Raw genomic sequence first — 25,465 nt, forward strand, 5'->3', positions numbered from 1 at the left:
TAAGGGATAGCTGGATTGGTCTTCCATGGACTAGTTATCAATCTTTATTTGGAGAGACCACAACACTCACAGGTTGCTTGCCTTGCCCATGGCTGGCCCTATATTTCTTGAGTAAATGTCCATACTCTCCTTATAAATATATCTGTGTTCCTACACCATTTATCCAGTGATGACTGGATTTTATGTGGTATTTTGTAGGGTACCTTTCATTTCATTGGTATTGGTATTATAAACTATCATTATATTAGCAATGGTGTTTATATAATGATGATTTCAATTTCAGTTTACTGTGTATTTAATGTCTCCAATGCCTTTCAAATAACAATTTTACTTTGTAAAACACCACCTTGTATCTGTGTACAACTGAAACACAAATGAGAAGAAATTAAAACTTAATGCAATCTATATCTATTACTACTACTACCAACACCACTACTGCTACTATTAGTAAAAAGCTATATCTTGGATATAAGACAACATACCAAAACACAAGGCCTTAACTTTGATAACTTTTGTTGTTTTTCTATCTTGGATTAGCTCATAATGCTTAAGTATATAAAGTAATGATTAAATGGAATATATAATGATCACAATACAATGAGTGAAGGGCAAGTCAAATCTCTTTCATAAAAAAATATGTATCAGAAGTTGTTCACATGTTTAAAATTTTCTGTTTCAAATGAAATATTGGGAATATTGGTTTTGCACTCAATTGTTTACCCAGATATGCTCGAAGGAGAGATGTCTTAATGGAAAAAGCATGATTGATGCATAAATGGAAACTTTCCTCCAAGAAGAGATCCGGAAAGGTTATGGTGAGCCACAGTTACTGAAGCGTACTACATATTTCTGTGCTCTTTGCTTTCTTAACCTGTGAGATGTGACCTGATTTTTTTCTCTTTTATTCAAGGTCATCACTAAACTTACAGAAAACCAAGAAGAAAATAATACAAAGGAGGGACAGACAAAGAAGAGTTTAGATGCATATTTTAAATTACCACATTGGTCTAAAATAACTTACGATGAAAGGGTCACTTAAGAAGGGCACTGCTTAAAATTTAAGCAGGCAAGTAATAGAAAGTGACAGACCTCAAACAATTTAAGTCTTTCACAGTTGAGTGAATTCACAGTGACAGCAAGATGAGGATGTGCTAACTTACCTCTGCAGGACCTTGGCTATTGCTTCATAGGCTCTCCCCAGGCTGAGATCATCATCCTGGTCTGTGGAGATTTTACTGTAGGTGTTAAGGACCTATCAGGAAGAGAAATACATATTGAACATACAGCGTGGCCAGATACACTGATGTTTCATTTCATAACAGAGAAGATTAAAATTAATAGTTATTTTAATGTCTCTATAAAAAATTTTGGTTTATTAAAAATTCATGTCGGTTTGGTTTATTTTTATCCATAGGATAACTTGTTTCATGGCAATCTCTTTAAGCCATGAGAGTGAGGTCTTACTTTTGTAAAAATAATTCTTTTCTCGCACAACCCCAAATCTTCCAATTTATCTAACTTAGGTGTGAATAAATAATTGAATGGTTTACATTATTTTAAAATATGGGACTATTATCTAAGGTAATATAAGATAGATTATAATATTCTACTATGGTAGCTTAAACATCACTTTTCTTTCTATAAATAGCTGTTTGGAAAGCATGAATTTAGGTGCTAGGCAATTTCTAAATCTATCATTTTATTAGATGCATATCTCACAGTTTATACATGTATATGGTATACACTAAAATATTTCTTACAAATGTACTTCATTACCAACAATCTCTTCAATAATCAAAAGATTATAGCTGCCACAGCCAAACATATGATCTTAATTTAATTTAATACTGACATCATCTGTATGGTATAATTTTCCCTTTTCCTTTTTTTCCCCCCCTTTCAATGGCCAGAAGGAGAAAAATACATAAACCCAAATCCCCATTCTTTCTTTTTCCTTCATTGTTACTTGACCCAACCTATTACACACATGAAGACACAGGAAATCTCCAAAGACTTCTATGGAAATCCTTTTTGCACATTTTCTAAGAAAGAATTAGTGAAAGTCATTTGATGACATTTGGGAGAGAGATTCCGTATGAGAGGGATGTAAGTATACCTTGTGTGCCACTGCCTGAATTAGAAAGCATAAGAGGTCTAAGTATTAGAAGCAGGGTCGATATTTTGGCTTTCCTTCCTAAAGTTAATATTTGGGAAATAATTTCAATGAGGCTATTGTGATACCTCATAAAATTTGGGTTTTATGTGGTTTGCAAGAAACTGCTTGACACAATGCTCATGTTAAAACTTATGGATATATGTTGACCCAGGGTTTTAATTCCTGATAAATCTGCCAAGTTTAAAATTTTGTTTCTTGTTTTCTTGTACTTTAAAAAATTAATTTATTTTAAATTGACAAATAATAACATATGCATCACTTCACCAACTTAACCATTTTTTGTGGTGAGAATATTAAAAATTTATTCTTTTAGCAATTTTGAAATATATAATACATTATTTTAACCTTGATTCTTATTTTTGAGCCCTTAATAAACCTGAGACTATTCTTTTCACTCTGTCTTGCATAATGGACAACACTTAGATTTAATCTGATACGACTTGACATAGACCTTTCTGAGTTAAGGGGCAGAACCTCTGAATGTTGTGAATTTGTAAAAGACTTTTTTGAATCCAAATATCAAGATGCTTAGGAAGAGACTTTCTAGTGTCTTTTTTTGGTCCATATATATTTATATGATATTCTAGAATATTAAAGTAAAGATTAAATATTATTCAATTTTTGTGCCCAAATAGTTCACTTGTTTGTTCAGCAAATACTGTTACTGGGTCCCAGGTGCTATGTTAGGTCACAGGAAATCTTATGTAGATGAGAATATGCTTGCAACCTTGAAGGCATTTATAGTCCAGTGGTACAGACTTTGGACTGACACAACTGTGTGAATTGGCAATGACTGGAGACAAGGCTTATACTGTGCTTATGCTGCACCATTATCCCATGTCCCTGGCCACCATGGGCCCTGAAGCACATGGTAACATCCAGAGGTGCCCAGTTTTATCTGAGAGGTGTGACTCTTTAGCCCATGGATAGCAGGGTAGGTGCCCTAGAAATTACAGGAGGAGCTGCTCTAAGTCAAAGACAGAGGCTCTGCTCTTCAGGAATGTAAGCTGTAGTAGGAGGGAAGGGTACAGGAGGTGAAATCATAAGGAGACTGACTATAATGCAAAAGCCAGCAGATGGTGAATTGTACAGTTCAAATGAAGGAAGTAGGAAGGTCTTCATTAAAATTAAAAAAAATGAGTGGAAAAATAGCATAAGATTATGAATTCTGTAAAAGACAAAGATGTTTTATACTGATTTATGATAAGCTACCTAACCTGCTTTTTAAAGTAGGTAAAGTATAATCTACAAATTATTAGTAATAAATATTGATCAACTTGAATCATTAGACAAATAGTGAAACTTTTTTTTTTTACAAAGAATACTTCAAATACAAAAATACAGTATGGGTACCTGAGGCATCCACTGAACTTTATTGACTATCCCTGTGGTATGCAATATGTTAGAAAGAAATTCAAGGTCTGGATGGTTAAAATCTATCACTGCAAATCAAAGATAGGCAAGACTAAACAACCCCCAGGTGCAAAATATTTTTATGAATTGAAAACATGTATCTTTAAAGTTTATGGGCAATGAACTTAATCAACCTTTGTGCAAAGTCACAGGAAAACATTGATTTAGTATGCTACTACATAAATTTCAGTGGACACCAAACTGTGCATGACAATACAATTACTAAAGTTGGAAAAGTCAGGTCATATTTCTAAATATTGAGTGCTACATGGTCACTTGATCCAATTGCTCCAATAATTTCAAAAAACATTTACAAATAAAACCCAAGTTCCTAAAATGAAATAATTGCTATGGGTCACCCAAAAACAAAACTAGTAGAACATTTAGCATAACAATGCGAATGTACTAAAAACAATGCTGGAGATATGCTACAAATTTTTAAAAGAATTGTTTGCTGTAAAATCAGCAATTCCCTAGAGGAACATTGGATTGAAGACAAAGATTGTCAACTGTCAAAAATATTAGTAGACTATCTATCTATCTCTCTGACAAGAAGTAGCAAAGTATGGTCCTCTCAGAAGATTAAGGTCCTCTCAGACCAAAGCTTGGTCCTCTCAGAAGATTAAGAATTAAAAATTTATAGGAATAAATTTTGGGCCTGAACTTTGGCAACTTTAAGAGGGCACATAGGAAGATGTTATTAGGTCTAACAGTATTGAGCACTTAATTGTTTTCTTTCCTTTTCATGCTTTAGGCTTCTAGTTGAGGGTACCTTAAACAGAAGGAAATGAACTGCAGTTGGCCTTTGAACAGCACAGGTTTTAACTGCGCAGATCCACTTATAGGTGGATTGAAAATGCAGTATTTGCATGACTGGAAACCCGTGTGTAGGGAGAGCTGACTTCTTGTGTTAATATAAACCGGTTCTGCAGGGCCAATTGTTGTGGGACTTGAGTACCTGCGGATGATCCACGGGTGGTCCTGGGACCAATCCCCTACTAGTGCAGAGGGACAACTCTACAGGGTATTGATCTCCTTCCTGCCTTCTTCTATTTTCCTATTTCTTACCCCACTGCAATTCTTCTCTTATATGCCCTTTATTTTAGATTACATTAAAACAGAAAAAATTCTGTCAACTATGGCCATTATGGCCCTACTTCTATAATTGAACTTAATTTAGACCACTATGATGACTACCACTTCAGACCTATCTTTTCCAAATTAGATGGAACTGTCTCCCCTACTCCTTTGCCCAGCTAGCCCTTATAAGAAAACACTGTCTTGGTTCATTTGTTTAAAAAATTTTTAAAGATAATTGTAGAGTTACATGTAGTTGTAGGAAATGATACAGAAAGATCCCATATATCCTTCATCCAGTTTTTCCTAGTGACGACCTCTTGCATAATTATAGTACAATATCACGAATAGGGGATTGACATTGATAAAATCCACTGGCCTTATAAGTACCATATGCTAACCAAATCAGTTCTAGTATTTGACAGTACATTAGGGAAATTCTAGTCAATAATAATTTATTGTATATTTCGATATAGCTAAAAGAGAAGAATTGTAAAGTTCCCAACACAAAGAAAAAAACATTTGAGGTGATGGATATCCCAGTTACTCTGATTTGATCATTACACATTGTATAACAGGTATCAAAATATCACATGTACTCCCTAAATATGTACAACTATTACATATCAATAAAAAATTAAAGAAATAATCCACAAATCCTTTTCAGATTTCGCCAGTTTTACATACATTCGCGCGCGCGCGCGCGCGTGTGTGTGTGTGTGTGTGTGTGTGTGTGTGTGTGTGTGTGTGTGATTTAAGTTTTATGCTTTTTATCACATGAACATATTCAGGTAACCATGACTACCATCAAGACACAGAAAAATTCCATCATTACAAGGATCCCTCATGACACCTTCTCCCAGTTCATCTTTTTATTGGCTGTTTGGAAGAGTAAGAATCAAATGATAAGGGAAAATATTTTTTTCCTCTTTTCGTTGGGTAAAAGGTCTTTCTTGAAAAAAATTCTGGGACCTATCTTCTACCCTTTTAGTACACCTCCCTCAGCTTGGGTGTTTGTAATTTCCAAAGTCAATTTCCTCAGCTAAGTGATAGAAGAAAAGTAGTTGATTAAACTAATTCATACTTAGATGTGAATGACTGAAGGATCACTAACTCTGCCAGAGGAAGCTGCAGTTTCAAAAAGAAAATATTTGTTAGCCCCCACCCATTTCTTCTGGGTGGTGTTTTACACAGTTTAAAAAAGGGCAATGAAAGAATTCAGACAGGGTGTGGTGGGATAATTTGGGGGCAAAGGTTATTAAAAAAGGTTTGTTTTGAAATCCTACCTTTGATATGATCTCTTAAGCAGGTGCTGGTTTTTAGTTTTTTTGTCTTTTTTTTTTTTTTTGGTCTACTTCTGTATCTTCAGGTTTCCTAGAAGCTCCTAGAATGCTTTTCCACAATGTCCCTTAGCATGGAAGTAATGGCAGAAGGGAGGTGGGAATGCACAGCAACAGATGTGATACTTGAAAAGGTAACTGCATGCTTTTTTCATTCCATATTGCTATCATTTTCTTCACAATGCCCAACCTTCAGAACCAATGTATTATGCAAAGAACTCTACCAGTACATTCCATTAGATGTGACTGATAGATATAAAATGATATCCCTGCTCTTAAAGCTCTTACCATCTAAGGGAGTAAGACTTATAGACATTGAAATTATATAGTGCTGTAAGTCTGTGTAAAGGACTAAATATTTAGCCCAAAGACATTAACTCATTACACAAATATTGAATGTTTTTTATGGGCAAAGCCTTGTTCTAGGCGCTAGGGATACAGCAACCAATAATACGAAACCCCTGGCCTTGATGGCCTGCATTGTATATGAACAATGGGGAGACGATCTGTAATGAAATAAATAACCCAATAAATTTCAGATAGTCATAAGGACTATGAAAAAAACACAATCCGGAAAGGCTTTATATAAGAAGAGAAACTCAGTCATTTCAGATGAACAGTAGGAATTGGGTCAGTAGTGAAAGGAGCAGTTTGGGCAAAAGTTTGGAGGTGAGAATCAATGATACAATAAGAAAAAAAAAAGTTACCAGGACACATAGATACAACAATGTCCAACGGAAAAGTTTGCTGTAAAGTTCATTCATAACATGTTTTGTCTAGTAATGTGGACTAAGCAATCACAGTTTTAATGGACAATATTAAGGGACAAACTTTCATCCCTCTTTTCTACATGCGCATGAAAGTAATCCTTTGCAGGGCTTTTTTTTTTTTAATTCAAAGTTTTTGTCTTTCTACTTTCTAGACAGCCCAATGTGTTTGGTTAAATATTCCATGATGGAAATGGTGCAGTTGGCTGCTTTATTTCCCATTATTCCAAGTTTTCAAAATTTTCTGCAGAGTTGTTCCCACGTCTAGAGAAAGGACAGGAAATATTTTTCTTTCTCCCTCTGGCATAGCACTGAGTACGCACAGCTCAAACTAACACTACCAGATCACACTGGTCAGTGACATGAAGTTTAGACGGGCCTCTGTGCTCTGGCTGGCGACCCTAACTACTATTGTTTCTGTGGGAAAATAACCCATAGAAACCACCAAATAAAATATGTTCTAGAATCTAGCTTATTTGAGATGGAAATTTTGTAATTTTGCAAAAATTTCAATGAACGCTAATCCTTTTTTTCCTTCACATTATTTTCTCTATATACATTCCTCCCTCCAATTGCTACACTCTCCCTACTGCCCTTTCTTCTTCTTCTTTTTTTTTTTTTTTAAATTTGCAACATTCTTTTGTTTTATTTAATTTTTTTTTTTTTTAATATATTTTTTTTTATTTCAGCTCATCATGGGGGTACATAAGTTCAGATCATATACATTGTCCCTGTCCCGCCCATCCCCCCGAGTCAGAGTCCCAAGCGCGTCCGCTCCCACTCTCCAGACAGTGCGCCTGGCACTCGCCATGTATTCATACCTCGATCCCCTCCCCCCCCACCTCCCCGGGTCTGCACCCTCAGGCATGACCATTCCCCAGAGGGTGCGCAATGCACTCGTCATGTAGGCATACACCCATCCCCTCCCCCCACCCCCCCCATCCCAGTCTGATATCCAATTGGTATCCTTCCCTGATGTACATTTAGGTGATGATCAGGGAAACCAGTTTTCTGGTGAGTACATGTGATGCTTGTTTTTCCATTCTTTGGATACTTCACTTAGTATAATGGGTTCCAGCTCTCTCCAGGAGAACCAAAGAGATGTCGTATCATCGTTATTTCTTATAGCTGAGTAGTACTCCATGGTATACATATACCACAGTTTACTAATCCATTCGTGGATCAATGGGCACTTGGGTTGTTTCCACATCTTTGCGATTGTGAATTGTGCTGCTATAAACATTCGGGTACAGGTGTCTTTGTTAAAAAATGACTTTTGTTCTTCTGGGTATATGCCCTTTCTTCTTGAGTTAATTCAGCATTTGAATCGGGAAGGACTCTTACTCAGAGGGCACAGACCAGGCTTTGGAGGGGCCCTATGGTGTAATTAATCAAATCTCCCTCTGGGTGTTCAAATTTTCTCCAAACATCATGGGCTTTTGAGTCTGGCAGGACTACTACTGAGCTGAGTGACATGTGTCCAGTGACTTAATCTCTCTGAACTTGTTTCCTTGTAAATAAATGGAAATGAATAAAGCACACCTTAAGGAGTGGTATAAGGTTCCAAAAAGATGAAATATTTAAAAGTACTTACTATGGATTTGAATGAAGCAATGGCTTAGTTTTCTCCAATACTTATCTAACCTAGTGTTTCTCAAATGGCGGTTATTTTGCCCCTGTCAGATGATATTTGGCAATGTCTGGATACATTTTAGGTTGTCATAGTTTGTCGTGGGGGTGCTGCTAACATCTAGTGGGTCAAGGCCAGAGATGCTGCTAAACATGCTGTACTGCACACCATAGCCCCCTATAATAAAGAATCATCCAGCCCAAAATGTGAATATTGCCACCGTTGAGAAGCCCTGATCTAGCATTCGCTTGAACAATTTTCATGATTGGAAACTATTCCCTTGGGAGGCTAGCCACTCAATCACTGGAGAGTTACCTGAGAAAACTATTGGTTCAGTTGAGGCAAAACCCGTACCTCCCACCTGCTATCCAAGGCTGTGCTTTGTGAGACAACGGAATAAGTCCAATCTTCTTCATGTGACAGTCTTTCCGATATTGAAAGGTGGCTGTTTTCCCTCCCCTAAACCCCCAAATTTACCGAGAGTCACGCAGGATGTCATGAAATAAATGAGAATGAAACCCCTCCAGTTTAGCCACATTTTAATGCTTTATTTCTAGTTTTGTCTACAAGTCTAAAAGCACTAGAAGAGTTTAAACAAACCCACCTAGTCCAAAACTTCTCTGTAAAACCATAAAGGACATTCAACAGATTTGTCTGTAAATAAGAAGTTATGGGTCCATTGCCTAGGGTGCATTTTTTACCTCTTTCTTCCTTGCCCACAATAAAAAGGCAGCATAACTGACATTTTGTTATACATCCCTTACACAAACCCCAAATTGTGCCGTTTTATAACAAAAGTTTAGCACTGCTCTCAATGCAGTGCATTACCTTTGAGGAAAAAAGGGCAATGATATAGATTTATACATGTGCAATAAGAAATACAGAAATAAAAAAATCAAGTTTGCCATCTTGAGCTTGAAATCATTGTCAAATCTTATTGGAAATACATTTATTCTGATTTCTGGCAATCTAACCCCCTTTAGCCATTTCACAGTTGGTGAGCAGAGAGGATGTTTCTGCCTCATTTACAGTGTCTGAACAAGATTCAGACAATCAACTGCAACATTAGTCAAAGAAATCAGTGGCTAACGATTTCTGACAAGCACTGCAGTAACAGGCTGAGGACCAGACTGGGCAGCAACAGCATTCGGGGGTATTTTACTGGAGCCAGCAATAGGCACCGGTGGAAGATGAGAAATATGAAGGCAAACAGAACTAGTCTCATGTCACGTAAAGGCTTTTACACATTTATGAAAAGGCATAGTATCTGACATGCAATAAATACAGTAATTCTTTTTGACACATATGTTATCTTGAATGGACACTGAGGACAATCAGGTGTGCAGCTTTGTAAACTATAACACACAAAAGTAGTTAAATCTTTTGCATTCTGCAGAAACTATATTCTTCAGATGAGAATAGTCTGGCTTTATTATTACTAATATTGAGCATTTGGAGTACTCTTTCTCCCTGAAATCCATTGCTTGTCTTTTAGAGTATCTGCCACACCTTGACTGCTTACATTGCCCAGCACCTACAGTGGAGGCTGTCTGGTGTGGGCAGGAAGACTGAGTGTTACAAGGCATGAGTTCTAGCTTTTCTTCTGCTTGAGCTTGTTGTGTGACTTTGTGCAAGTTACTTGGTTACCTTGTGCTTCAGTTTACAAATCTGCAGGATGATGGGGTTGGATCAAATGGTCTATAATTCTCTCTTCCAAAAGTATGATTTGGATTTTAGGGCTCTACATTGACATATTTAATAATTTAACATATGCCCTAACTGTTTTCAATAATTTATCTTTGGCTTCAAAATCCCCAACCAATTTAGTTTATGTTTCCTGAAACCTTTTTTTTTTTTAAGAAACAAAGAGATGAATCATTTCATTCAATTTACATTTTATTTTCATATTTTTCTTCATTTGATAAGTCTTGCATTGCTCTTAAAGAACTGCTTTTTAAAATGTCCCTACATTGGGACAGATCATAGTAAGGAAAGCTGAATTTACAATGCACTTTTGTTAATATTAAATGGCAATTAAATGCAATGATCAGTGCTCTACCAAAATAGAAAATTTTTGTTTTACACCCAGAAATTTTTAAGAATTTGATGAAAATTCAAGGTTGCCCTTAAATTTCATAGTCTGAATTAGAATTGTTAATCTTTCACATGATAGGAGTTTACATTGTATTTTCAAAAGCTATCACGATAGAAATGTATCAGAAAATTTCCAAGAATCTTCTCTCACCTAAAACTCTCTCTCTACACATCCAATATATAGATGACTCTTAAACCGCAAAATAATGAGATAGTATTTCACATACACATAGAAATAAAAGTTTTCCTCAACAGTAAATTAGTACTCAAAACTGCCATTTCCTAAATTGGTCATTATAGTTTTGTACTATGTTAGCAAGAGACATATTCATGAAGAATTTTTATTCTAATTTTTAATTGTTATCATACTACAAATCAGAAAGCATGGATATATTTATCCTGTACAGTTCAATCATAGGGTGTGTTATAGTTACAGTTCCTTGAAAAGAAAGATATCCTAGCTCTTATCCTTCTGCAAAGGAAACCATTGAAAGGCCGGGCGCGGTGGCTCACGCCTGTAATCCTAGCACTCTGGGAGGCCGAGGCGGGCGGATGGCTCGAGGTCAGGAGTTCGAGACCAGCCTGAGCAAGAGCGAGACCCCGTCTCTACTAAAAATAGAAAGAAATTATCTGGCCAACTAAAATATATACATAGAAAAAATTAGCCGGGCATGGTGGCACATGCCTGTAGTCCCAGCTACTCAGGAGGCTGAGGCAGTAGGATCACTTAAGCCCAGGAGTTTGAGGTTGCTGTGAGCTAGGCTGATGCCACGGCACTCACTCTAGCCTGGGCAACACATTTTGCTTTACATTTTGCTAGGATGTCCTCGACCAAAAGGACAGTCATTGTATAGGCAGTCCAGCAATCTATGAGGTGGTCTGCTGTAAAAAGTTTTATTCAGTGGAAGATTACAGTGGTCATTTAGTTCAATCATGTCATCTTAGGAAATTCAGCCCAGCTGAGCAGTTAGTAATGGCAGAGGTGAGAGTGTGCGCCAGCACAAAGGAACACCAAGAGACGGAGTCATGTCAATAAATTGAATCGGCTCACGGTTGCTGCTGAGGGGCTGACAAGAAAACTCAGCCCCTCATCCTCCAGGGATTTTCTAGTTCCCAAGAATCTTTTGGTCTTTGTGAGGCCCAGTTGTCTGCTATTCCTGGGTTCACAGGATTCCATTCTCTCTCATGGCCACAGGAATCTGACAATCAACTTCCCTAACTGAGGTAATCCGAGTGAATCTCTTTCTTGAACCTGAAGAATAAAACTGAGAAGTACTGAGAGATAAAATGTCTCTCTAGAGGTAAAGTCATAAGTAAATAACTTTAAGCCTTTTTCCCTCCATGTTTATCAGCAAAAAACAATATAGTTGATTCTTTCCACGGCAAGAGGAATAGGCCAGTAGGCACAGTTTATGTATAATGATCAGCGATTTCCTTGTCAGAAAAGATGTGAGGGGAAAAAAGTTCTTTTGTGTATTTTTTTTAACTAAGAAATCCTCAAACTCCACTTGATTATGTTTCTGTGAAGATGAAAAGCGAGAGACAAATAATTCTGTTATATCTGTGGTAACATTACCAATAATATCAGTTCTCTTTTCTCTGTTATTTACGGAAATTAAGGCAGAATCCAATGGAGTGCCAGTCACATCTAATTTGACCAGATATATATTGTCACTCACTTGGCTAATGCAGAAATGTCAATATATGTAACTTGCTACGATGTGCAGGACTTTGGGAACCTCACTCCAGCCGTTCACTGCCAGGAATGAACTCGGCTCTCTCTGGCTCCGGGCCCTTGGTATCCGCAGGTCCCTCTGCCTGTGTTGTTTTCTCTCATTTCACTCCCAGTCCTTCTACTCTTCTAGTACTTGTACACACACACACACACACACACACACACCCCTCTTCTTTGAATGCCTCCATCTGTCTAGAAGCCCAATGTGATATCCATTGTGCCACAGAAGCCAGGTCACACCACTTCTTCATGCTATTCTAGCACTTACCATATCGTCACACTTATGTACTTATTATCTGTCTCTTTCCAGTTAGATCACAAGTGTCCTGAGGACAGGACCATATCTGTTTTGGTCTCCACTGTACCCTTAGCTCCTAGTCTTATGTTCACTTTGAATATTGTTGAATGAATAGGGTAGGGCCTGGAAGGTCCTCCTCGTGAAGTGCCCACAACAGAAACGTTAATGGGGACATAAGGAGCTGTTGTATGTATTGACTTTTGCACCCCATCTCACCAAGTAAATGAAAAATATGACACTTTATAACAATGGCAAATGGAAACTGTGTGAAAATTTTCAGTTAACAGTCAATCCTGGAGAGTTTAAGTGTCAGCAAACTTACGCATGCTGTAACTGAAGTATGCAGTAACTAAAGTATGAACCAGATTCATAGAGGAGGACTTAAAGGAAACTTCAAAATGATACCAGAATCCCCTATCTGAAGGTATGTTTGTTTTGTCTAGTCATGCTCTCCAACAAATAAACGTTTTTCCTATTACAGGCCCAAGTGGCCATTATGCTAAGTGAGGACAGGTGGATCAGAGACTGGACTACATTAGAATAGTCATGGTGTCTTGTGGAAGGATTCTTCCTGTCTGTGGAGGGAATACAAAACATATTTTCTCTTCTTTAGAGTCTAGAATAATAAGAGATAAATACAGTTTCCATCTTTGTAGGTTAACAGCATGAGGCAGACAGGTAATCTGTGAGAAGTGACCAGCACAGTGACAAACAACGTCCCTCAGCTTCCCCCAGTGGCCACTTAACCTTCTTCCGTTTGGCCACCTGGAAGAAGATGGGTTCTGTCTCCTCAGGAAAGGACCAGGGAGCAGTCTATATTCGTGAGTGACTATCTAGAAGGTTTTCGTGAACACTAATGCTATGAAAATTTCTCTACTTCTGCATGAACTGATTGGCATTTGGAGATTTGTCTCTCCCCTGGTGGCAAAGCTATCATCTATTTACAATCCCTCTTACTAGATTTCTTTCTCATTTGAGGAGGGATTCAATAAAATTTCATTTTGGTTCTCCTTTCTCAAAAAATCTGTGAAAGCCTTGAAAAACATTTTGAGCAGAGTTTCTGTGTACGATTGGCTATCCCTTCCACCTCAGGCCGTTATTCTGGTAGACTCGGTAAACCCTAATTTAGATCCATGATGTAATGCTTTCAGATCAGGCTGTGCGAACACGTTTCTTTAAAATAAAACATGGTAGGACAGTCTTCCTCTGAACGCTTTCACACAGAAGGAGCTTTGTCTATTACCCTTTCATGGTGATAGAAGAGACAAGAAAACAATTTATGAGTCATTTCCATTCTGACAGAAGCGACAATGACTAGAAATGTAATGCCTGGCAAGAGCTTTTATCAAGTGGGTTATAACAACTAGTAATAAGTGTAAATAATAAATGGCTGGGATCTTAGGGGAAACAGTGCCAACACAGAATGATTTTTGGTACTTCTGATGGGGCTCCGCGACTCTTGGAATTTCCTGGCTTCCCAGTAGAGTTCTGGCCTGACAATAAACAACAGTTTAGTACTTTATCTAATCCCAGCCAGGAGGTGAGTTCAACAGCAAGCTTTTGCAGATGTTCACATCCAATAATCTATCCATAATTGATGAAACAGGGAGGTCAGATGTAATGGTTGCTACTATTCCAGCAACAAATAAATGGTTATTGACAAAACAAGCCAGTGTGGCGCAGGGCGCTGAGCAGTGACAGGCAGGAGACGGCGCTGAGGCGCAGGCAGGGAGGACTCTACGGCTCTTCATCTTGAGGATTTTTCAGCGAGCCGCATGGCAGAAGGGCCATGCCACACATAAGCAGATGGAGATGACTTGTAAAGGAAAAGGGAGGTTGCTAAAATCCAAAGAAAGATGCAGACAGGCTGCCCAGGTGGAGAAGAAAATGCTGAGCGAGCCCTGGACAAGGCTGGGGAACTGGGTAAGTACAAATGCATCGACAGTTCAGAAATGCCTTTGAATGCTTGCACTGCGATCTGGATGTCTGAGCTGCTTTTCTCATGCGGCATGTCTTCACTCATATACCTGGCTGCCAAGCCTGCAGCCTGGGGGACTCCAACACCAAAGCGAATGCGTTGGATGTGTTGATGCCCACACCCTCCCTCCCACAGAGGCACATTCATTGATACTGAGTTTAACACTGTGGACTGTGAATACCTTGCTTCCCCCTAATGTATTAAAAAAAATCTGTCAAAATCAGTTGTGCAATTTTCGAAATATTTTCAGGTAAACCAAAGACACAAAATTGTGAAGCTGGGAAATTTCTCAAGACTGTGACTAACCTTGAAATACATGCTGCTTAGAATTAAATTTACTGTAAAGGAAGGTGAGTGGAAGGCAAAGTTGTCTTTAATAACAAAAAACAAACACCGCGCTTTATTTACCTCAACCTATGCAAAGAGTATAATAAGGCATTACTTGAGTATACTTTTATTGGCTGAATAAAATTCAAGATATTTAAACATAAATAAGCAGCTGAAATCCTACACTTCCATTCCAATGTTAAAAAATAATGTTTTTACACAGTTTACTGTGTAATATTATACGATGAAGAATGGTAGAATGAAATGGTAGTTATTATTGCTATAGGTAGTCATAAAGAGGCTTGGGACAGCGAAGTTTTAAATATTAATATTCCTAAAATCACTTAAATCAATTTAACACTCTTTAGTGGTTTATTTAGATGTGTGATTTATTTTATTCTTTGCAACCAATGCCTTTGATCAGCTCTGAAATAACAGACGAGCAGAAAATAAAATGGCAAAACAAATTGCTGCTAGCATTCTTATAGTAAGCTTTAGGTTTTACAGCATAAACTAGAAAGTTACCATTATATTTAGCACTTTCAAATTACTTATCAATACTTAGACATTGAGAATTATAGAGCCCAGAAGGAACAGTAGAGCACGTACCACCATACAGTGATAGCTTGCCAGTTGCCTTACTCCTTAGCACTACCATCCTCCGGGGCTTCTTATGTGGTAATTTAGACCTACCCCAGTCCCCAGGAACTATTCCTATTCCTGGTCTTCCATGGTAGAAGCTTGGCATCATAACAGTTTGCCACGGATCACGTCCTGATTTCAACCTTTGTTAACGTGACTGGGCTTTTGCCCTGTCCCTTGAGACCAAGCCCCCAACATGCATCCCAGCCCATGGAGCTATGTTGTAGGCTTGTTGTTCTTGCTTGACTCCCTGTCCTGGTGCCTGGCGAGGTCCCTATCTTGCTGCCCTCGATATGTCTGAGTCATAAGTCCCAACCCTGGGCCCCAGCCCCTGTGGCTTGGTGCTTGCCACTTGCCAATGGTAGTCACTACCATTTATTGAGCAAAAACTACAGAGGGTTTAATATTCATGGTGCATTTAACCTCCACAGAGCCCTGAGATAAATATTAATATTCCCATTGGCCAAATGAGAGGAAAAGTGCAGAGAGGCTGAGCGCCTTGCTCTAGAACACACAGTGAAGTGGTGAAGGAGAAAGGACTTGAACTGGATCTATTAGACTTCGAAGCCTGTGTTCTTAAGCATGTGTCATGCCTGTGTCTGGATCACCCTTAGCATGATTGTGCTGACCTTGACCTTCATTTACAGCTCACTGCCTCCTGCCCCAGCTGCCAGAAGCCATTCTCCACGCACATACGAGACATCCACTGCAGCTCAGTGTCTGATGTTCTAGATATCAGCTTCATGCTTGCCTGGTCCCAGCTTTGCCGATTAGCAGCTGCTATCTTTTCATCACACAGCTTAATGATAATAGGTAATAACAGCCAGTAGGAACTGAGTATTTTTATGTTCCTATTTCACTAAGAAAAAGAAAATGCCTTGCTTGAAAATAGCCTCCAAGGCCATCTATGGGCTTATTCCTTATCTCTCCTCTTCTCCAGCCTCACTGGCCCCAAGCCCCCCAAGCACACTGCCACTGTAGGGCTTTTGTGCAGGCCATTACCTCTGTTTGGAATGTACTTCCCTCAGGTGCCTGCGTGGTTCATCCTCTCAGCTGCTTCTAGTCTTTCCTCAAACAAAGGTCAACCTCTCAACTAGGCCTTCTCTGACCATCTATTCACAATTCCCTCCACCCCACCACTTGCCTTGGCACTCCTGAATCATTCCTTTGTTGTACTTTTTTTCTATAGTGCTTGTCACTGTCTAATCTACTCTATAATTCGCTTATTTATTATGTTTAATCATCATTGTCCATTTTTCCTCAATGGGATAGATGCTCAACGAGGACATAGATCTTTGTCCATTTTGCTATTGCTGTATCCCAAGTGCCTAAAACAGGGCTTGACAATCGGTGCTCCAAAACTATTTGCTGGATGGATAAGTGCCTAAAACAGGGCTTGGCAATAGGTGCTCCAAAACTATTTGCTGGATGGATAAGTCACAGGTAGTTGTTAAGACCACACATATTAACCAACTTAATCTTCTCAACACCCCATGAGTAGGCACTGTTATTATTATTGTCTCTTTTTAAAGGTGAGGAGACTGAGGCACATAGAGATGAAGCCATTGGGCCAAGGCCATACAACCAGTAAGTGGTGAAGACAGGATTTGAACCCAGGCCATCTGATTTCACAGACAGCACTCTCATCTGGCCTCTCTCTCACTTCATTGTCAACATGCTGCCTGACAATGCCACCATGTAGGCTGGGCTCCAAGTTCTGGATCTTTTGGTACAACCTGTCCCAATGTCAACTGACCAAGATTATAACAATGGTATCACGCAACCATGACATTAAGAGACTTGTCCAAGGCCAAAGAGCTTGGTGACAAAAACACAACCAGAACCCAGGATGTGTGACCCACAATTTGGTAATCTTTCTGGTACTTTCAAAACCGATTTTGAAGACTGTAATGATTGCCTGGATACTACTTTTCCATTCCCACATAATCTATTATGATAAACAATTAAAAAGTAATTTTGGCTTTGAAAACTTGTGATGAATATTAATGTTTATTTACATAATATTTTAAAAGGAAAATATTTATTTTTTAATATCTATGCTATTATAAACATATAAAATGTAGGTAATAAACACTCACTCTGCTGTAAGCTAATATAAGTTCATAGGGAAAATGAATATGTTTAATTAAATTTAGGAAAAATATATAGTTAAATCATTTGCAGTATAATAATAAGGACCAATAAACCATTATCTCTTTACTACGCCATTGGAATTTTCATCAACATGCTATATTAATAAATATCATTTTCATTGTACAAAGCAGGGGGTACTTAGAGACTTGTCTGTGATCTGTTAAGTCAGTGGTGGCAGCAGGAATAGCATAACCCTTGCATTAGCCAAGCAAATCATACTTTTACTATTCTGTAATAGTCACTAGCATTTATTGAGGAAGTACCATATGCCAGACACAGTTCTTAGTGCTTTCTATGTATTAACTCATTCAATCCTCACAACCACATTATAAACTAGGTACTAGTGTAATCTTCATGCTGCAGGTAAGGAAACCAAGGCATAAGAGAAATTAAATAACTCACTCAAGGTCACAGGATTAGAAACGACAGGACCAGGATTTGGAGTCAGGCACTGTGACTCCAGGGACCAAGCTCTTAACCAATCTCTTATCATACTGTGATAATGGCTGAGATGGCAACAGAGAAAATTGAAATCTACAGGAAGGACCCCATCCCCCTCTCCTATTTCATTTTACCCAATATTATAAACATTCTCCTCTACCAGATTTTTCAGCTGAAAAGCTAACAGTGAGCACTTTTCACACGCTCTTTCTCTTTCATTTACTGAGAGTTGCTTGTAGACAGTAAATTTGCATCAGGAGCAAGAAGAGACTGAGGATTATAGGAATAATATTTAACATGTTAAATATGCTGCTTTTGGAAAAAACTACTTTTTTCTTTTTACAAGTGTATTAACTCTAGAACTGTACATATTTCACTGTCAGAAAAATATCCAGAGAAAACAAGGCAAATTCAGCTAAGCAGTTGAGTCATAACAAATGAAGAATCCATGGTATCCCAGTATCTCTGATGATAGAGGGCAAGAGGGAGATGGAAATGAGAACGGGAAGTGAGAACGCCTGACATCTTTTTCTCTGCAGAAGACACAAGGCAGTGTGTCACTCCCAGCCCGATGGCACTTGCATCTTCTACTTCTTATATCCTCTTGTGCTCTTCCCCAAACTCTGTGCCCATTCCCAACTGGTCCAGCAGCAGAGAGGTGATTTATTTTTTAAACTTCAAGTGTTATTCAATAATAATTTCTACTGGACAAGAATAACAAAATGTTATTTATGCCAATAGGGTAGTTCATTAAGCAGAACAGATGAGAATGTTGTTAAAAATTTATGTGGGAGATTTTGTGATGAGACTCAACAAATGAGTTTAAAATCATCTTACTGACAACTCTGCCAAGTGCAACAGCATTAGCAGTTAGTGGCATGGACTTCAGTCCGGCTCTGCATTTGCTCTCTTTGTGACTGTGGGCAGGTTATTTAATCCAAGACTATGCCTTCCTCTTTTCAAATAGCCTCTCTCCCAACATCTGCACTCAGAACAGCCCCCTTTCCCTCAACATTACTCCTTCAGAGTGGCTGGGATGCATTTTCCCCCCTCCCAGGTCTTTACTTTTGCTGCTTCCTCTCCACCAAGGGGACAGCTACCATTCCTCTTACAAGGTTCAATTTAAATGCCATCCCCTCAACCTCCAAATGGAATAAAGCTTCCCTGTTGCTTCTCTAGCTCTTATTCCTTATCACAAGGATGGCATAAGTATATGTCAGACATGTCTATTTCTCCATGCAGTCTTGCAGGACAGGAAGAATCTACCTGAGCAAAAAGAAATTGCCCAGACCTCTTATTCAACAATGTGCACCAAACTGAAGTTTACAACAAATAACAGCCCATCAGCAACATAGTACAGTTACTATTAATACTATTCTTGTTCATATAAACTTTGGACAAAATTACTGGGGTATCAAAAGGTACAGGGCTATATTTTCCTCCCTATTTTATTATTTCTGCTTTATAATTTATATGAATATCTTGTCACTTTATGAATTTATCTTTAAATTCTTTTACTACTTGTTAGGCATTTAATAATTTTCTTTAATGTTTTGGATTGAGATGAGCTGTTGACTAATAGCTATGATCAATTCTATACTGAAGATTTTTACTAAGAATAGTCTATATAAAACCTATTCAAAACATTACTTAAAAACTTTAAATTTTAATGGAATTAAAAGAAATAATAGTTTACTTTCTAAATAGTTTTTTTATTATAAAATCAATATGCTGTTAATTGTAGAAAATGTTGGGAGAATACAGATCCCATTTTTTTTGCCCCCCCTCAAAAATAGAAAATTAAAGTCATTCATTGTTTCAACATCTTCAGATAACCACCAAAAATAATTTAGTGCTTCTAGTATTTTCATATGTTATTTATGCGCTATATGTGTGCATATATATAAGTAGGGTCATAATGTACACTGTTTTGTAACCTGATTTTTTTGCTTTACATATTAATAATACTTTTATTGTTATAAAATATTTATTTATTATGTAATTTTTATTGGCTGCATTGTATTTCAGCACAGGATACTCAACAAATTGATTTAATCATTTTGGAATTGTTTTACATTTACTTTTTTCTGGATTTTTCACCATCATAAACAGGGCTTATAGCAATGCATACAAAGGTTGTAGCTAAATCTCTGAATATATTAATAATTATTATGTGAACAATATTATAGCTAAATATTTGTATACACTAATAATTATTATTCAGAATTTCATAAATTCCAAACTGAGTAATTCTTGAGTCAAAAGATGTGCAAAATGGTAAACCACCCTAAAACAAAACAAAGCTACAATTTATTGAATGCTTATTAAGTGCTGGGCACATTACTTCTTTATCTTATTTAATCGTCATAGCAACTTGATCATCCCCATTTTACAGGTACAGAAAAGGAAGCCTAGAAGTCAAGTACTTTGCACTCTGTCGGTGCCCCTGTCATCAGGGGCTGTCACCAAGTGCTGCTTGTGCCAGCATCTGGGATGTTCTGCCTGATGGCTGGGCTCATGGTAAACTGGAATTCCAGAGAATTTTAGTGTCCCTGGAAGGAACTCTCAACCAACAAATGATGGGAATTGGTGGATAAATACACCAGCTCCCCTATCTCTCCACTGGGAAAACTGATTTGTTCCTTCACTGTTTTCTAGAGTGTCCCAGAAGGACTGTGCACCATTTGCCCGTTTGGTAACTGGCTTGGCAACACACCTTTTGTTGGCGTCCTTCTTTTGCCTGACTCCCCTGCTGGTAGAATTCCTCCCAAATAAACCACCTGTACTCAAATCCCCAACTCAAAGTCTAAACCAAGACATCAAGGTGTTAGTTCAGCAGTGCAAAAGTATTCACCTATCATGGCCCATGCTTTTACAGAAATTGAAAAAATGCTTCGTATGCTTTTATAAAGTGTCTAAAAATGTGCATTTGAGCAAGAACCATGAAACATATTCAGGCTGCAATCAAAAGTATTTTGTGATCACATTATATTATGTTATTTATTTTGAAACTCTAGCACATAGAATTGAATTAGTCACACTCCTTAAAGCAGGGCATACTTTCATCATTGCTCTGTATGTGCCCTCTCAATTGTTTTTAATAAATTTTTCTCCTTCATTCTCCCTCCCTACTCATACTTCCTTTCCTCTTCATAGGCCCTCTGTAATGTGTCCCTGAAGAGTAAATAATCATGGTAATCACACACTGAATTTCACTCACACCATCACTCTTGGAATGTCTATATCAGCCTACGCTCCTAACTGCAGTTCCCGTCATCTCACATCCTCACCAACCTTTGATACTAGTTGACTTTCTAGTTTTTTTTTGCCTCTAAGTCATGCTTTTCTGCAAAAGAATATTAAACTTCTCCCTTGAAATGTTCACAAAAGAGACCTGTTATATGTATCTATAGAATCAATATTTGATCATTCAGGAACCAATTGTCATTTTGTGAATTGGTCGGCTTCTTCATTATCTTCCTTCTCTTTCTCTGGCTATGCTTAGCCATCATCATCATCAGCATCATTAAAAAAAATGAGGATAAATAGTGGACATTCATGGAGAAAATGGTGACTTAAAGAAGTCCATTTCATTAGTTATTAATTAAATTTATGTGTTTATTAAGGGAGAAAGTTGAAATGACTGGGTAAAATAGTTTTTTTGCAAGTATATGGATTAAATATTACAGGTATAGTATTAATGCTATTTTTAAACCCTAGTATATGTTATTTTTATTGAGCACTAATTATACTGAATAATCTCTAAAGACAACATTGCTGTTAATTGAAGATCAAGTAATTGCCTACACTACAGACACTTTGAGAATATTTTGGGTAAGTTTTAAGAAAAATTACATTTTTCTTTCTGAAGTTACTCCTTTCATCTCTTAGAGGAAAAATATATAATTTGGCTAAATTTGTAGTAATGAAGTATGATCCGCACACTTATTCCTATATACACACCTAATCTCTGGGTTCTTCCAGGTGTGATGCCTCTTCTTCTTTTGCGGTCTCTAGATCAACGTGTGCTAACAGCTGTGTCATTGCCTCTAGGTCTGTCACACAATTAGTCTTGTGATGAACTATGCAGGTTGCTTTATTGCTCCAGAGAACATTTTCATATGCTAGGCCTTGAACTTTAAGGAGTATACATACATTATGTTCCATATGTCACTATTCGCTATAGTTGATTAGAGTGCTCAATTTTCAGATTCTTGAAGCTCATCCTCTTTAGGATGAATATAAAAATTATTATCCTTCTCTTCACTTCCTCTCACAATGCATACCAGAAATTTTTGCACTGTTTCTGAAAATGTGAGTAACTGCAAGTAAACTTTGCAGCAGCTTTGTAAAGAGCTACTGTAGTAGCATTTTCTTTTTTAATAAATAAGTAAAATAATTATGAAGTTTTGATTCAAGTGGTATTCTAGACCTCAAGGGAATCCAAAACTAGCTTTCACATTTTAAAAAAATCAATAAATTTTATTACTAGAGAATTAGTGTTTATATTAATTTAGGCTACAAACTTTCTTTCCTCATATAAAACATCATTTCCATGAAAGTCTGTGAATTGTAAATTTTTACTTTACAGATTCCTAGTCAAAAAATACATATTTTTATTTTTTCTTAAGCTTGCTGATTTTCTATAATGCTTTTGTCACTTAAATAAGTGCTGTCACTTATGACTAATACTATAATGTATTCATCTTTTAAAAAGAAGAAAAAATCCATAAGCTATTTTCTTAAGCTGTAATGTCATAAAGGAAAATAACCATTAGAGAAAGTTTTAAAAATCAAATTAAAAAATATTTAAAGAGAGTTAAACTCCCACTGATGAGGAAATAAAAAATATTCATTCAGTTTACTTAGATTCTATTCTGAAATCTTTGCTACAGAAACTTATGTTAAATCATTATTATAAAGTTACCTGTTTCAATGTTTTAGAAAGGTCATAACTTTAAATACAAAGATAACAGTAGCAAAATGATTAGTAAAACATTATACCCTTTTCATAATTCTCAAATTATGAAAACACATTTTTTATAAACTACCTCAAATGCTGTTTTCCAAGTAAGGCTAACTGTTCAAAAAGGTATTACGTACACATGATTATACTATGACTTAAATTATTGCTTAATAATTTTGAGTAATATGATTTCTATGCAGTTTGGAAATAAATCCATTGTTAAATGCATTTATTTTCAAAACAATATTACAAGGAAATATTACTATTACATATATATTTTAAATCCTTTCTTTTGCTTGTCAGATACTGGATATTTTGAACATTTCTCTACTTGGCAAAATGTACGAAAGGAAAATGAAGTAAGCGCTGTTGTGTAATGGTGGAAGTGTGTGCTTGTGTGTGCATGTGTGTCTGTGTGTGTGTAGGAGGGTGATGCTGAAAGGGAAGAGGTCTGAGCAGCAACAGTTGGGGGAAATGGGACCTGTAGCAGCTGCTCCTTGTAGATTCCCCAAGAAGGAGACTGCCTGAGGTGGGCCACGGACAAAAGGATAAGGCAGATGAAAACTGTGATGTACAGCAGGAAAATGACTGCTGAGACCCCGAGCTTGCACCTGAATCGTCTCAGGCTGAATGGCGAGCCCTTTTTAGCATGCTTCAGAAGCTGGTGATGAACTACACACGACCAGGAGGCAAACTGGCTGCAAGCAGGACTGGCTGCATGTTACGTGTGATGATAACCAGCTGTCCTCGGGGAGGAAGCGGCCGTGATTTCCTCGCTGGCAGCATCTGAGCTCCCCTCAGATACCAAACCCATTAAACCAAAAACAGAAGGATAAATTTTAGGTAAAGGTTTCTAACTGGCAAGTAAAGACAACTTCTATTTAATAGGTAGTGAATAGCTCTGATGTTTTAAAAAAAGAAATAATTCAAATTCCTTTTTAAAAATGAAATGTCATTTTTTACTCAAAGTTATAAATTAATAATAAAAAGTTTTCTATAAAATGTTGCTCTATCTTATTTCTATTATAAAAATATGTGCCAATCCAAAGATAAGTTTAAGCACTATGTAATTTATAGGTGATAAATTTAGTAAATTACAATTAAGAAAAAAATAAGAATAAAGCAGACACTTTGAATACACACTCAATAAATGTTGTCTACTATAGTATCATTGCTATCATTATCCAGTGCTAATTATATCATAGCATGTACATTTGAAAACCATTTATAATTTGAAGTATAAACATATATTTTTTTCATTTGGTCTTCACAAAATAAAGTGAAGTTGCCATTGGGATCCTTATTTTACCAATAAAACGGAGCTTTCAAGAAGTTAAGTGACTAACCTAAGGCCACCCAGCTAGTATGTGGCAGACAGGACTAAAATCCAAGTCTCCCAGCTCCAAGTCTTATCTGCTCTTTCTATACCATAGTTACCTCTGATATAAAGGTGGTATATCAAAACCTACTATCGTTTCAAATACTTGACCACTTAATAATTGCTATGTATCACTTGATCTATATTACATAAAATGCTCTTTATCATGTATCATATGTACAAATAAACCTTCAACTATGTAGACTTTACCTACACATGTAACATTTTCTCTTATGCTAACTATTGGTTTGAGGACAGCTTGGGCCTAGAGGAAAAATGAGAAATTGTGATTTTGTAGATGTATGATCATTTAGTATTTGAAAAAAATTCTTTTAGATATATTAATGGTAAAATAATTACAGTTTTCTGTATGTTAGGCCCTATGCCACAAACTCTACACACATTTTCTTGTTTAATTCTCACACAGCACTGCTGAGTTAGGGAGTAGGATCATCCCCACTTTACAGATAAAGGAAACTAATGCTCTAAAAGGTTAAGTCATTTGCCCAATGTCACATGGTGAGGTGGTAGCAGAGCTGGGATTCCATCCTTGATGAGTTTGATATTAAAGCCCATCATCTTAACCCTGTTGTTGCCCTCTCACTCCAAAGAGTTGATAAACATCTCTCTAAAAAGCATGTTTAGAGTGTCTTATCTTAAAAATACTAGCATTTTACTTCCTTTACTTCATACAAACATTTCATGATCAAGATGTGGTAGCAGATGTGAGCATCTATATCCATTTCAGGAAACTCTAGCCAAATATTATGATGCTATATTAAATTGGCCCCAACTGTCATCCTCATTCATTTATATGCAGCCAAAAGATGACAGGGAAGTGTGAAAATGCAGATGGAAAGGAGTCATGGCTCTGTAAACAAACCAATTTAGACTGCATATATTAATAAGTGTGGCATCCATCAGAAAGATTTATCCTATCATATACTGCAAACATACAGAACTTTCTAGAGTTGGAGTACTGGAAATAATGCACAAAGGATGTAAATGAAGATTGAGCCTCAGATAGCCTTTCTCTTGATTCCTCCTTT

At 37.1% G+C, this 25,465-nt stretch overlaps 1 protein-coding gene across 4 annotated transcripts in view; it reads right to left on the reverse strand.

Moving 5' to 3' along the window:
• TTC29 (tetratricopeptide repeat domain 29) overlaps positions 1–25,465 on the reverse strand; it is a 250,825-nt gene that overhangs the window by 81,980 nt on the left and 143,380 nt on the right. For all 4 annotated transcript variants that reach the window (XM_045552089.1, XM_045552088.1, XM_045552090.1 and 1 more), the window contains one exon: positions 1,161–1,252. In XM_045552089.1, the coding sequence (XP_045408045.1) occupies positions 1,161–1,252 (92 nt within the window). The remainder of the gene's footprint in view (positions 1–1,160; positions 1,253–25,465) is intronic.

This window comes from Lemur catta, chromosome 5 (genome assembly GCF_020740605.2).
Source record: "Lemur catta isolate mLemCat1 chromosome 5, mLemCat1.pri, whole genome shotgun sequence".
Taxonomy (NCBI): domain Eukaryota; kingdom Metazoa; phylum Chordata; class Mammalia; order Primates; family Lemuridae; genus Lemur; species Lemur catta.